The sequence below is a fragment of the Oncorhynchus tshawytscha genome, linkage group LG14, assembly GCF_018296145.1.
Source record: "Oncorhynchus tshawytscha isolate Ot180627B linkage group LG14, Otsh_v2.0, whole genome shotgun sequence".
NCBI classification, from domain to species: domain Eukaryota; kingdom Metazoa; phylum Chordata; class Actinopteri; order Salmoniformes; family Salmonidae; genus Oncorhynchus; species Oncorhynchus tshawytscha.
This window is the reverse complement of record NC_056442.1, coordinates 29,704,297-29,720,101: the sequence shown is the minus strand read 5'-3', so window position 1 is coordinate 29,720,101 and position 15,805 is coordinate 29,704,297. Positions and strand designations below refer to the sequence as shown.

The following is a 15,805-nucleotide window of genomic DNA, read 5'->3' as shown; positions in this document are numbered from 1 at the left end:
AAACATTAAACTTGCTATGATACATATACCATGCAGGTTACTCAGTGCACTTTCAACACAGGAGAGTTTAACAATTGCTAAGTGAGAGAAAATGGTTATGGAATAAAATACAAATGGAGACATGCCGGTCATAAACCATCACTGACAGAATAAGTAAGCACTCATTACATATACATTGCAGAAAAAACCTGCAATATACATCCTTTGTGAGAGATTCCCTTTATTTCTGCCTCATGGCAAAATGTGTAGAACTGCAGGAAATTAACTTGAAAACTGAAACAATTCAAGATGACAAACATTTTAGGAAGATGGGCAGGGACACAGCTGTCCTGAGTTAGGTGGGCCAAGAGTCCAGATCTGGCAGAATGGTTTTGGGTGTAGGGTCTTCCCAAAGATCCCACTCAGCATCTGTTTGAACATAGTCTGAAGGTAGGGAGGGCCGCTCCCCTTGATGCTCTGTAGTTATGCAGTTAACTAGCTAATATGACACAAAACATTCTCAGTTACAATACATGATAAACTTGATGTGATTTTTACATTCAATTATAGCAACTATAAGTAAGAGAACATAATTCAACATGAGAAAAAGGAACTATCAGGTTATGTTTTAGGGTAAATGCCTAGTACCCTTTTACAAGCATGCCTGATTTGAACCATCCTAACACCATACATTAAAGGGTTGAAAAGTGGTGGACATATCAGAAAATAAACAAATAAAATAGTGCGAAGTATAGGTGGAAGATCTGCAGTTTCATACCTGCCTTGTAGAATCACAAATAACCAGCCAAAGAAGAAGTTCAGCAAAGAGGCTATATGTGGTGTGCAGGTGTTAAATGCTTTCTGTTTCGTCTCTTTAGAAGACTTTAAACATATTTGTAGAATTCTTACATATGAGTATATGGTAGGACATATAGTACAAGAAATATAAAGCACAGTGACAAGAAGACCCCATATGTTATTCAGCGTAGTATTTGAACAGGCAAGCTTGACTATCGAGTAGTTGTCACAATACAGTCTGTCTAGAACGTTACCACAAAATTGCAGTCGCAAACTCAGGGAGATAATGACGGCGATGAGAAAAAAAGAAGACAAGCAGGACAGTAGAATTAAGCCACAAATGGTTTTAGGTGTCATAATATTGTTATACTGTAGAGGATAACAAATAGAGATGTACCTGTCATAGGACATAACTGCTAAATTACTAAATTCTGTTAGAGCATATGTGTATAACACATAAATCTGGAGATAACAATAAAGAAGGGAAATATCATGTGTGTCAGACAGCAAGTAAAACATGAAAGCAGGAAACAAACCAGTGCTCCCATACAACTGATTAACAAACAAAGCACATAGAAACATATACATGGGTTCATGAAGGCTTCTTTCAATGTAGATAACTCCAATAAGTAAAGCATTGGCAAGAATGATGACAAAATATAAAACAGTTACTACAGCAAAGTAGCAATACTTCAATTGTCCGATATCACCGTATGCAGCAAGCCTAAAGACCTTAAAGTGAGTAGAGTTTTCCATGGTCCTGGGAGTTGGTAAAGATGTGCTGTCAATGTTTGAAGAAGAGGAGCAAATCTTCCTACTGTAGCTTTCATATAAGTTAAATTGATGAAATCACAAAGAACAGACAACCTAAATGGATACTTCCTTGACTTGTTGATTCAGTAATAGATTTCCCCACATATACAGTATACTCACCAATATAGACTGCTTTTCATTCTCATGAAAACATCATTCAAAAAATATTTTACTTTGTATGCTGTACTCATGTAACTAATTACATTCAAATGCAAAATGATACATGTATTCTAAATTCAAAATGAAGACAGCTCATTTCTAATCCATGATGATCTCCTTAAACTCAGCTCCTCACTTGATTCTTATACTCGTAAGATAAAAAAAAAAGAAGCCTGCCATGGTGTGATATGCAAATGATTACCAATACCTGGGGACACCTGGGGATAATTAGATATTTTCAGAGTCAAGGAAACCATATAGAGAAAAACAGATGCCATTTTGTATCACATGCCCTCCTGGGTGTTCAAATGCCTTTTTTAAATGAAAAATCCACCCAAAACGCTCATTCTTATAATGTCAATAATACTAATATGTGAGAACAATATTTTTTGGTGAACAAATGTTTAATTTTGCCTTTTTAATAGGGATGGGAGCAACATATGAAAATTGTTGTGGAAATCTGTTGCAGCTCAAGTTGATGACCAAATCCACATTGTAATGCTTTCTCTATGGGCTGGCTGGCTTGCAAACATAGCTACACACAATAATACCAAAGACAATATCAGTATGTGACCAGGTTAGCTGTAAAATTGCCTTATCCAACTGCACTATTAGGAGTCTACAATCGAATCATGTTCAACCTGCAGATCGATGTGCCTCACCGAGTGGAGTCTGACATTCACAATGGCACCATTACAGTGGACCCTGGACTGAAGAGGCAGAAAAATAGAAGAAATGTGCTCGACTGTCTGTAAAATTACACATTTCTTGAGGTAGGAGTATCGGTCCAGCTTTAAATGACATGCAGCTCATAAAGCCTTCATAAAGCCTTCATAAACAATACTTAAATGTGTTACAAATAATCTATAACCGTATGTTATGCTTTATAAAGGGTTCATAAATTTGGCATAACTGTGTGACAAATCTACCCATGTCATATTTGACAAACTTGTGCTTTATAAAGTGTGGCATAAGCAACGCTTAATCTTATAAATCATTTTTGAATGAAGTTTCACAAAGCATTTATAAACCTGTCATGCATCTTGGTAGAGTTTTGTAATGCCAGGATAGTGGGTTTGATTCCCGGGGCCACCCATACATAAAAATGTCTTCACACATTACTAAGTCACTTTGGATAAAGAGTCTGCTAAATTTGATATATTAAATTTCTCTAAAACATTTCTAGGATGGCCCAACATCTTTCCCTCTTGGGTGCAGTCGATATTGGACTTGACCTCAACTTTCCACAAAATGTTGTGCAGCAGGATAAAACTCTAAAGTGCAGTCATGCACAGAAAAAAACATCGGTGATCAGATTTAATTTCCTGTCTACTTCAGTTTTTTTTCCCCCAATTCCATTTTCTGAGTTGAGTTTTTCCAGGTTTCCCCCAGTTTCTTCCAAACTTTTTAAATAGAAAAACAGCAACATTTGATTTTCTGTGTTCACAACAATGCTTAAGCCACATCATGTGATGTGAATTTTTTTGTTGTTGTATAATTGCCCTTTGTAGTTGTCCACTGTTGTTTGGTTAGAGGGTTTTCTGGACTGCAGTAATTGCACATCTGATGATTATGTATTCCATATAGAGTGATTCACATTGAGCCACCAATTGAATGGGTAGAGTAAAAGGCCAACACTTTGTATTATTCAGAACTCCATTAAATGATGACAGATATACATTCTACAGACCCTGTTGAGTACACCCGACAATACTTTTACTCCGGAACCCAGAACAATTTTTGCTCTATAAGCCAAAATGTATTCCATATACTGTACAGTGATTCACATTGGGGATATTTATATGACCTTGGAACATGTTTTAAAACCCACATTTAATGCAAATGTCACTTTAATATGAACAAATATGAATCATCATGAATTATTTTTCATATATCATTAATAAATACAGGTTGTTGACTCTTTTATACTATTACGTGGTGGACTTTTATTTAGAACATTTCAGAAATTCCGTTACCCGGAAGTACTTTTTAGTGTTGCTGATGAGACGCTGATCATGTGGTGAGTTCGCAAATCAAATACCCAATTGTGGTGCCAACCTGAAAGCAAAAAACAAGTAAGTTCACCTTTATTTATTGTAGTTTAAATTAGTTTGTAGTAAAGTGTTGAGTTACATTACACACTGTAGCCACCTCCGTCGTTATTTCAAATAATTGTGGTGACTTTACAGCAATTGCTAGCTAGCTGACATTTTGCTAGCTAGCTAAAGTAGCTAAATACACGTCTCATAGTCACATCATGAGATTTGTAAATGAAAGAGGAATATAATAATATGAATCTAAGGGGAAAACTCCCTTAGATTCGTATTATTATATTCCTCTTTCATCTTGTAACGGCATTCCTCCTCCTCTTCTGAGGAGGAGTAGCGAGAAGGATCGGAGGACCAATGCGCAGCGTGGTAAGTGTCCATAATGTTTATTTAAAGACATAAACTGAACACTACAAAACAATAAACGTGAAACGAACGAAACCGAAACAGTACCGTGTGGCAACAAACACTCACACGGAAACAAACACCCACAACTCAAAAGTGAAACCCAGGCTACCTAAGTATGATTCTCAATCAGAGACAACTAACGACACCTGCCTCTGATTGAGAAACATACTGGGCTGAACTCAAAACCCCAACATAGAAAAACACACATAGACTGCCCACCCCAACTCACGTCCTGACCATACTAACTAAAGACAAAACAAAGGAAATAAAGGTCAGAGCGTGGCACATCTCCCCATTTAGAGTTTATCGTTTAGCACAGAAATGCCCTTGTCAAGATGGTGTGTTAAAGGCATTTCCTAACAGACCTGCTAACTTTATTTGTTGTTAATTTTAAGGTTGGAACCAACATGCAGTACCTCCAGCAGGCAGAGAGGCAAGAACCATTCATCCACCAGCTCAGGGACAAGCTACACTATTTTCAGTCCTGTTAGGCTGGACAATAGAACGAGTCAAAATTCACCCAAGGCTGAAAAACGTCTTAAGAATGTTGGCTAAGCTGGAACACTAGCGCGAGCTCATAGCAAATGAATGAAATTGCATTTTTATTTTGTTGTTTACATTTTAACTATAAACAACGTGAGCAGGTCTCATTGCCAACAATAGTGAATCAGGCATTGTGACGTTGAACAAGCTGGGAAGCTAGGAATAGAATGTTCGGAAGGCGAGTTGGTGCCACAGTGCTCAATAGAACAAATAGGAGCTGGCAGGGTGAAAAATGCCCTAAAATAAGGCCAGTTTTCTCGTGATTACTTTAAAACGACAGCAAAAAGCTGGGAAATATGGTCATATTATGAAACTGAGCACCACAGCAAATGCAATGAACTAGTTTTTATCCTGAAAAAAAACGATGATAAAAATGTCATGTGTCCAGCCTAGTCCTGTGTAATGTTTAATTCATTGCTGGACTTTTTGAAATTGTATGTACTTGTATTGTTTTAGAAATATACAAATAAAAGGAAATGTATGTTTTAAACAGAAATAGAGATCTCTGGCACATGCGAGAAGTACCTTATTTTGGGCTCCCGAGTGGTACAGCGGCCTAAGGCACTGCATCTCAGTGCTAGAGGCATCACTACACACACTCTGGTTTGAATCCAGGCTGTATCACAACCAGCCATGATTGGGAGTCCCATAGGGTGGGACACAATTGGCCCAGCATCATCCTGGTTTGTTAATAAGAATTTGTTCTTAAGTTAACTGATTTGCCTAGTTAAATAAAGGTTACATTTAAAAATGTATTTTTTTTGTTTTAGTAGTCGGGGATCATTTCCTAAGGGTTAATACATTTGTGTTGACATCACCAAAGGTGTCTGACTTTATAGTAAGTCATATGATACAATGCATTTATGTACGTGTTATAAATGACTGAAGGGGCCTGACTTTAAAGTAAGTGCAGCGCCATGCGATATAGAGACTTTATGGATGTGTTATGAATTACTGAAGGTGCCTCACTTCCAACCAAGTATTATAGGACACTACATAAAGTGTCAATAAATAGGTTCTTAACATTCTACTGATTTATGAAGGTTCTCTCATGATCCATAGGTTACTGTACGGTGTGAGAGGTTTTTGTTGTTTTTGTTGTGTGCATGTTTGTGTACTGCTTCCAGAAGAAAGCCACTTTCAGTTTCGGTAGGTTGGGGGCTTTCATCGAGGTAAGTGTTTCTTGGTGTAACGCCATCCCCAGGCTATTGCACACACAGCACATATAAGCCTGGGATAGCTACCATTCAAAGTTGGCCTTAGTGGGAGTGACCATAGAAGTCTATAGGAGTGACCTTACTGAGTGAAGTATTTGTCATCGTCACTAGTTAACAGTCAGAAAGTCATTTCCACAATTTATCTTCTGAAAATTAGATTTTAAACCTAACCCTAACTAATGAAGGTCAAATTTATGTAATGTGACTAACATGACTTTACTTTAGAGCGTATTCCAATCCTTTGACCCAACATGTGACCCTTTACAAAGCATATGGTTATATTATATCCAACATAGTTGTTTATGTCACATTTGACAATGATGATTATGACACACAGTTATGACACATTTATGAACCCTTTATAAAGCATGACATACAGTTGAAGATACTAACACATTTGTGTAGTGCTTATGAAGGCTTTATGAAGCCTTTATAAGCTAAACGTAATTTAAAGCTAGACTGGAATGTTGCAAAAATATGACCAATGGCTCATTCGAGAGAAGACAACCTACCGCATTATGACATCGGCCAGTATTCAAATCTGACTTGTATGATAGACGTTTTCGCAATCTAAAAGTCGTATTCCTGTTAACTACCAGTGTAGTGAGAACAGCTTTATAAATATGCTACGTCATACTGGCCAGAATTTCTGCCTGCTTGAACGTTAATAACTCAGATAGAAAATCACAGCGATGCACAAAAAACAACACTCAGAATGGGTGAATCTTTCCTTTAAATTCTATAGAAATACAGTCATTCATAGAGAATAGTATATTAAACAGGGAATGTCTAGTCAATGTGACATGGCTAGCTAGTTAGCAGTGTGCGTTAGTGACGGTCGCCGATGTGTTCAGAGGGTACCTGGTTCGTGCCCAGGTTTAGGCAAGGACATGGGGGGAAGCAACACTGTTTCACATGGTCAAACTGACATTCTTAAATAACGAATGTAGTTTGGTTGGCTGGTACAGCACATCAGAAGAATACACATTAAAGCTAAAATCTGCAGTTGAAACAATTAAACAACTGAAGGATTGGCATAGAGCAGGTTTTCCACACATTTTCTAACAGTCCATTTATATTTTCCAATGGGGCTGTACATTTGGGTGAGGGTTTTTTCTCACCTGAGTAGCCTCGTTTCACTGCCAAAAATAAAATTCAACCATCTAGTGTTCAGCGAAATAACAACACAATGTCAAACACAGGTAGCCTAGTCAAAAAAATAACGTTGTTGTAGCAGAATCAGAATAAGTTGGGTAACATAGATAAGAAGTTTTATTTTCATAATATGCTTGTGAGATACTTGTCATTTAGAATGTATTTTGTTGTACTATAGTGTTGGCCGTTTGCAGTTATCTGTTCTCTGTCAGGGTTCAGTTACTTGGGCCACAGAAAGGGGAGAGGTCAAGCTTGTCTTCATATGTAAACATATATTTTAAACCATGTGAAGGGATGATTGAGGGGGAACCAATTATCTCTTGGCTTCACAATGTCTGTGTGCCAGTCACTCCCTACTTTTCCCATCGGGGAGAGGAGGATGGCAGTGTCTGGACCATTATATGTTCCCTCTGAGGTTGCCCTTATCTTGACCTAGAGAGTCACTCTCCTCTCTGTGATCTTGTCCAGGAGGGGGTGTATTTGATATATGCCATTGGGTGAGGTAATGGTGTTGGTCCTGAGTGGTACCAAGAGCGAGATAAGAACATAGTTTAGGAGACAAAGCTGAACGATAATTTATAGCCAATGCTGTCTGGCTATATGTGTCTTTGCTATAAAGGATCTCAGTTGCAATGTGTAAGCACTCAGAGAATTCATTTATAGACACTGAATTGATCTGAGAGTCACAGGGTTGTGATGGAGCTCATATAATTAAAGCAGATGGACTTGATGATAACTCTGACTTGTGTGTGGTTTGCTCTCATGATTTGGTAATACAGGATATTTCTACTACAACGTCCAATCACATTGACAGTTACTCTCTCGCAGGAAACCTTCACTCTTGCGCAGACATTTAGAAACGAAACATGACAATTTGAAAAATAAGCCACAGGAGTTTTTTGAGCGTGAATAAAGACAACTTTCGAATAGTAAGACATGTATTAAAGCAACAGATACAATTAATAAGAAGGGGCTAGAATAGTCTTATATGGTGAGCTACCGAGTGGCTAGGACAGGCAAGCCCCATATTATCGTGGAGGTCTTAATTGTTCCTGCTGACGCGCATATGGCTGGGACAATACTGGGGGAAAAGGCCAAAAAAAAAACTATACAGACAATGCTTCATCAAACAACACTGTTTAACAATGCATCAGTGACATGGCAGGAGATGTTTTGAAACGATTACTGCTTCGCATACAAGCCAGTGAATTCTATGCGTCATAGCTGGATGAGTCAACAGATGTGGCGGGCCTGGCACATGTCCGTTACGTTTATGGGGGGTCAATTAAGGAAGACATCCTCTTCTGCTAACTAATGGAAACCAGGACAACATGAGAGGATGTTTGACCATAATTTTCGCTTGTCTGACCGCTTGCATAATAACTCAAGCTTACGGACTGTGTCAAATGTGATGTTGCGAAGCACCTGAGTGAGCTGGGTGCGCAATTATGCAGGTACTTTCCTGAAACGGATGACACAAACAACTGGATTCGTTATCCCTTTCATGCCCTGCCTCCATCCTCTTACCAATATCTGAACAAGAGAGCCTCATCGAAATTGCAACAAGTGGTTCTGTGAAAATGAAATCATAAGCCACTGCCAGATTTCTGGATGGGGCTGCGCTCAGAGTTTCTTGCCCTGGCAAATCGTACTGTTAAGACACTGATGCCCTTTGCAACCACGTACCTATGTGAGAGTGGATTCTCGGCCCTCACTAGCATGAAAACTAAATACAGGCACAGACTGTGCTTGGAAATAATTTAAGACTGAGACTCTCCAATACAACCCAACATTGCAGAGTTCTGTGCATCCTTTCAAGCACACCCTTCTCATTAACCTGTGGTGAGTTAGTCACCATTTTCGACAAACAAATAAGGTTTTATATATAAGATGGTTAAATAAAGAGCAAAATTATTGATTGTTATTATATTATTATTTGTGCCCTGGTCCTATAAGAGCTCTTTGTCACTTCCCACGAGCTGGGTTGTGAAACAAAATCACACTCATTGTTATGTTTAATAAATGTTTTGTACAGCGCTGTCACAAACTCCACACAGTTGTCGCTGACTAGTTGTATATTTCCCACTGAGCAAACAATTTATGTACTTACATAATCCATAAAATTCATCTTGATCAGGTTTTTGCTTTGGCAGACCTTGTTTTTTTATTGAAATGTTTCCGTAAAACTCATGAGTGCAACTGTTTATGTCCAGTTCTTTGTGCTGTACTTGTAGCTTTGGTTGTCCTGCAAATAAAACGGTAAAACACTTCATTTTTAGGCTAAATATAAGCACTGGACATACAACCAACACTATCATATGTCTCATGTATGTGCACCATGTACAATAAAGCCATGGTTCAGTGAAACCAGCCTAAAGCCTCTGACAAAGGGATGGTTTCTCGGACTCGGAATTAGTATAGTCCTGGACTAAAACACAATCAATGGAGAATCTGGTCTTTAGTCTTGTTTCCAACCACAGTAGGCAGGTATTAGAGTTCTGATGAGGGGTTACCTTGATCCACAATAGTCTGACGAGAGGTTATCTAGTAGTCTGGCCCCAGATCTGTTTGTGCTATCATTCCAACTCCTTGTCATGTATGGAATGATAAGGAGTGGAATATTTGCACAAACAGACTGGTACCCAGGCTGCATAGTTAGGGCACTGTAGTTGTTCATGACCATATGTGACTCGTTTCAGGAAAATAGGCGTATGTCGCGTGTCACTACATCAAAGGAGAGGCATTTGAAAGTAAACTTTAAAAAAAAAATCTAAATACGTCTTTTTTTCAAAAATGCCTTCTGGAACATGTGAACTTTCATGTGCCTTAATAACAAACGTGTATGCCATGTGTAAATGCGAATACAATTGTTAAATTACGAGACTAGGTGGTTTAGCTGCGGAATAAGCCAGGAACCTAGCTAACATTGAACCTGGTTGGTTAGCTACCTGCAGATTCATGCAGGGTAGTAATGTTATGTGTTGGGATTATGGTTCATTGTTTAGCTAGCTAGCTACATGTCTAAACAAAATGCTCCACTATGTAAGTAACCATTTCACTACACCTTCTGAATCCTGTGCATGTGACAAGTAAACTTTAGTTTTATTGGATGTAGTATGTGTTTACCAGTGACGGTAATGTGAAGAACATGACCTGCTGTCACACCCTGACCATAGTTTGCTTTGTATGTTTCTATGTTTTGTTTGGTCAGGGTGTGATCTGAGTGAGCATTCTCTGTTGTGTGTCTAGTTTGTCTGTTTCTGTGTTTGGCCTGATATGGTTCTCAATCAGAGGCAGGTGTTAGTCATTGTCTCTGATTGGGAACCATATTTAGGTAGCCTGTTTGGTGTTGGGTTTTGTGGGTGATTGTCTCCTGTGTCAGTGTTTGTGCCACACGGGACTGTTTCGGGTTTACACGTTTGTTGTTTTTGTAGTTTATTCATGTATAGTTTTCTTATTAAAAACAAACATGAATTTCAACCACGCTGCATTTTGGTCCTCCTCTCCTTTGACGGAAGAATCCCGTTACACCTGCACCAAAGTCAAATTAGGATATAACGTTAAGCCAACGAGACAGTGTCCAAGTTAAAAAATTATCTGGTAGAATGCCCTGCTTTTATTTAGTCACACTCACAAGCGTAAGCCATTTTCTGTAATTGGCTCGCCATTAACTTGTAAATAATGATCTTGTTGTGAGTTCATGTTTCTGTAATAATAAAAACAAATGAAATAAATTGAAGACGCAGTCAGCTATATGATATGGTCATTATTTGAACTGTCTAGCCAGCTAATGTAACATTAGCTAGTTAGCTAACAAGCTAGAAACTAACCAAAACCTTGTTTAGAAATGAGCTTTTAGTTGCCTGGTTTGCTATATTGACATACACTAAATTCATTTTTAAACGGCTGGGTTCATTGGTGTTAAAATACACTAGCTGTGCTATTTTGGACCACCAGGCTGCTGGACAATCATGCAACCTATTGTTTTTGTGTTTATACTTGTTCATAACGACAATGACAAGTTGGATGTCGGACGGCAATAGAATGTTCATGATGTCACTGCGAAAACTGTCGATAGATATAATATAAAGCCTTTAGTTTTAAAATCTTTGGTTGTTTAGTACATGGCCTCACATGTGAATCCTTAAAGAGATTATTGGGGCTAAGGCTTAAGAGGGTGTGAATGATGCTGAATGGGTGTAGACAAAGAAGAGCTCTCCAGTGGGTTTACCAAAACATTCGAGGGCTATTCTCTCAAAAGTGAGATTACAGAATTACTTTCCCATTGTCCCTCAACTGTAGTGTATTACATACAATTTTCTAGCACTGAGTCTCTACTTTTATCCAATGTAAAAGAAAAAAACTATTTCAAATTAAAATCAAATTTTGCTACATATGACAGAATTGAGCCAGTCGGTCACGGATGATCTAACTAGGGAAAACAGAGAATAACTCAGGACCCTGAGTTCAACCAATGGTCTAAAACCTAGGCCCAGAGCTTTTCCTGCTCAGGTAAAAGTGAGGACCCTTATTGTCACTCTAGGCTTTCTTAGGTCTACAGTACACTTTCAGGGCTTGTCCACCCAGAGGAGACGCCAGAAGGTGTGACTCCCAAATTGCACCCTATTGCCTTTATAGTGCATGTCTTTTGACTAGAGGGCTCTGGACAATTATAGGAAATAGGGAATATATAAAGGGAATGCAGCCATTTGGGATGCAGCCAAGATCGGCAGTGCTTCTACACCTGCATTGCTTGCTGTTTGGGGTTTTAGGCTGGGTTTCTATACAGCACTTTGAGATATCAGCTGATGTAAGAAGGGCTATATAAATAAATGTGATTTGATTTGATTCTCCAGGACCCCCTCAGGTCTCTACAGGTTAATAGCTGCATTAATTGGTTCCTAGGGAACGAGGTGATAGTGGACTAATGACCTGGTACCTAATGACTCCATAAACATGTTTATTATGCTCTTGTTATTGGCTTCTGCTGTCACCATGGTGAAGTATGGATGGAGTAAACAAATTACTGGTGTTTCGCACGTAATTTTCATTGACAGAACTCCAAACGTTTTTACAGCTCGTTACAGGGTGGATGGAGTACATGATCAATATATCTTCATTACCCTTACTGTGGGTCAAACATATTTCACAGTGACCCTGGAAATACAAGATTCCTTATCTCTTGAAAGGTATCTGCTCCTCTTATTTCTCAATAAAAATGAAATGTATACAGTCTATTTGTTATTTTCAGGACAGAATAAGTTGTCCAAATTAGAAATCACGTATTCAGAGGAAAACCAAAGCTAGAGGCCATCTGTCAGATAACTGGCACAGAGGTATTATGTTACATTGAACAGTTGGCCCTGAGAAAACAATAAATGCACATAGTTGGTTTTCATGGTATAGTATGTCCCTAGATTTCTCTCTCAAAATGTCACACAATCACCAAGCTTGTATGTAACTTACATTGCCCATATACAGTGGGGCAAAAAAGTATTTAGTCAGCCACCAATTGTGCAAGTTCTCCTACTTAAAAAGTCCAGAATATCACATTGTAGGATTTTTTAATGAATTTATTTGCAAATTATGGTGGAAAATAAGTATTTGGTCACCTACAAACAAGCAAGATTTCTGGCTCTCACAGACCTGTAACTTCTTCTTTAAGAGGCTCCTCTGTCCTCCACTCATTACCTGTATTAATGGCACCTGTTTGAACTTGTTATCAGTATAAAAGACACCTGTCCACAACCTGAAACAGTCACACTCCAAACTCCACGATGGCCAAGACCAAAGAGCTGTCAAAGGACACCAGAAACAAAATTGTAGACCTGCACCAGGCTGGGAAGACTGAATCTGCAATAGGTAAGCAGCTTGGTTTGAAGAAATCAACTGTGGGAGCAATTATTAGGAAATGGAAGACATACAAGACCACTGATAATCTCCCTCGATCTGGGGCTCCACGCAAGATCTCACTCCGTGGGGTCAAAATGATCACAAGAATGGTGAGCAAAAATCCCAGAACCACACAGGGGGGACCTAGTGAATGACCTGCAGAGAGCTGGGACCAAAGTAACAAAGCCTACCATCAGTAACAAACTACGCCACCAGGGACTCAAATCCTGCAGTGCCAGACGTGTCCCCCTGCTTAAGCCAGTACATGTCCAGGCCGTCTGAAGTTTGCTAGAGAGCATTTGGATGATCCAGAAGAAGATTGGGAGAATGTCATATGTTCAGATGAAACCAAAATATAACTTTTTGGTAAAAACTCAACTCGTTGTGTTTGGAGGACAAAGAATGCTGAGTTGCATCCAAAGAACACCATACCTACTGTGAAGCATGATGGTGGAAACATCATGCTTTGGGGCTGTTTTTCTGCAAAGGGACCAGGACGACTGATCCGTGTAAAGGAAAGAATGAATGGGGCCATGTATCGTGAGATTTTGAGTGAAAACCTCCTTCCATCAGCAAGGGCATTGAAGATGAAACGTGGCTGGGTCTTTCAGCATGACAATGATACCAAACACACCGCCCGGGCAATGAAGGAGTGGCTTCGTAAGAAGCATTTTAAGGTTCTGGAGTGGCCTAGCCAGTCTCCAGATCTCAACCACATAGAAAATCTTTGGAGGGAGTTGAAAGTCCATGTTGCCCAGCAACAGCCCCAAAATATCACTGCTCTAGAGGAGATCTGCATGGAGGAATGGGCCAAAATACCAGCAAGTGTGTGTGAAAACCTTGTGAAGACTTACAGAAAACGTTTGACCTCTGTCATTGCCAACAAAGGTTATATAACAAAGTATTGAGATAAACTTTTGTTATTGACCAAATAATTATTTTCCACCATAATTTGCAAATAAAGTAATTAAAAGTCCTACAATGTGATTTTCTAGATGTTTTTTCTTTCTAATTTTGTCTGTCATAGTTGAAGTGTACCTATGATGAAAATTACAGGCCTCTCTCACCTTTTTAAGTGGGAGAACTTACACAATTGGTGGCTGACTAAATACTTTTTTGCCCCACTGTATATATATACACAGTTGCATACATCTTAGCCAAATACATTTAAACTCAGTTTTTCACAATTCCTGACATTTCTGACATTTAAATCCCCTGTCTTAGGTCAGTTAGGATCACCACTTCATTTTAGGATAGAGAAATCAGAATAATAGTAGAGAGAATCATTTATTTAAGCTTTTATTTCTTTCATCACATTCCCAGTGGGTCAGAAGTTTACATACACTTCAATTATTATTTGGTAGAATTGACTTTACATTTTTTAACTTGGGTCAAACGTTTCAGGAAGCTTTCCACATGCTTCCCACAATAAGTTGGGTGAATTTTGGCCAATTCCTCCTGACAGAGCTGGTGTAACTGAGTCAGGTTAGTAGGTCTCCCTGCTCGCACACACGTTTTCAATTCTGCCCACAGATTTTCTATGGGATTGAGGTCAGGGCTTTGTGATGGCCACTCCAATACCTTGACTTTGTTGTCCTTATGCCATTTTGCCACAACTTTGGAAGTATGCTTGGTGTCATTGTCCATTTGGAAGACCCATTTGCGACCAAGCTTTAACTTCCTGACTGATGCCTTGAGATGTTGCTTCCATATATCCACGTAATTTTCCTTTCTCGTGATGCTATCTATTTTGTGAAGTGCACCAGTCCCTCCTGCAGCAAAGCTTTTTTATGGTGGATTTGGAGAAGTGGCTTCTTCCTTGCTGAGCGGCCTTTCAGGTTATGTTGATAGGACTCGTTTTACTGTGGATATAGATACTTTTGTACCTGTTTCCTTCAGCATCTTCACAAGGTCCTTTGCTATTGTTCTGGGATTGATTAGCACTTTTCGCACCAAAGTAAGTTAATCTCTAGGAGACAAAACATGTCTCCTTCCTGAGTGGTATGACGTCTGCTTGGTCCCATGGTGTTTATACTTGCGTACTATTGTTTGTACAGATGAATATGGTACCTTCAGGCGTTTGGAAATTGCTCCCAAGGATGAACCAGACTTGTGGAGGTCTACAATTTTTTTCTGAGGTCTTTGCTGATTTCTTTTTATTTTCCAATGATGTCAAGCAAAGAGGCACTGAGTTTGAAGGTAAGCCTTGAAATACATTGTCACGACTTCCGCCGAAGTCGGTTCCTCTCCTTGTTTGGGCGACGTTCGGCAATCGACGTCGCCAGCGTTCTAGCCATCCCCGCTCCATTTTCATATATCCATTTGTCCTGTCTTGTTTCCATACACACCTGGTTTTCATTTCCCCAATCAATCTACTTGTATTTAACCCTCTGTTTCTCATCAAGTTTTGTGTGTAATTGTTTCATGTTATGTGGTGTTAGTTTACGCGCTTTACTTTTACGTTTGATTTATGTAGTGCTCTCGTTTTTGGAACTATAATAAAAGTGCGCCTGTTAATTATACTCTGCTCTCTTGCACCTGACCTCCAATACACTATTGACATACATCCACAGGTAAACCTCCAATTGACTCAAATGATGTCAATTAGCCTATCAGGCGCTTCTAAAGCCATGACATAATTTTCTGGAAATTTCCAAACTCTTTAAAGGCACAATCAATTTAGTGTATGTAAACGTCTGACCCACTGGAATTGTGATACAGTGAACTATAAGTGAAATAATCTGTAAACAATTGTTGGAAAAATTACTTGTCATTCACAAAGTAGATGTCCTA

At 38.9% G+C, this 15,805-nt stretch overlaps 1 protein-coding gene across 1 annotated transcript; it reads right to left on the bottom strand.

The window, feature by feature from the left end:
* Positions 1–584: 584 nt before the first annotated feature.
* Positions 585–1,677, bottom strand: LOC112267569 (olfactory receptor 11A1-like). Its single transcript, XM_024445780.2, has one exon. It carries the CDS (start codon positions 1,531–1,533, stop codon positions 601–603), a length of 933 nt encoding a protein of 310 aa, XP_024301548.2. The 5' UTR covers positions 1,534–1,677; the 3' UTR covers positions 585–600.
* Positions 1,678–15,805: the final 14,128 nt, after the last annotated feature.

Bases quoted from the DNA above. Each gene is read 5' to 3' on its own strand.
- LOC112267569 (XM_024445780.2), bottom strand. From the start codon at position 1,533: ATGGAAAACTCTACTCACTTTAAGGTCTTTAGGCTTGCTGCATACGGT.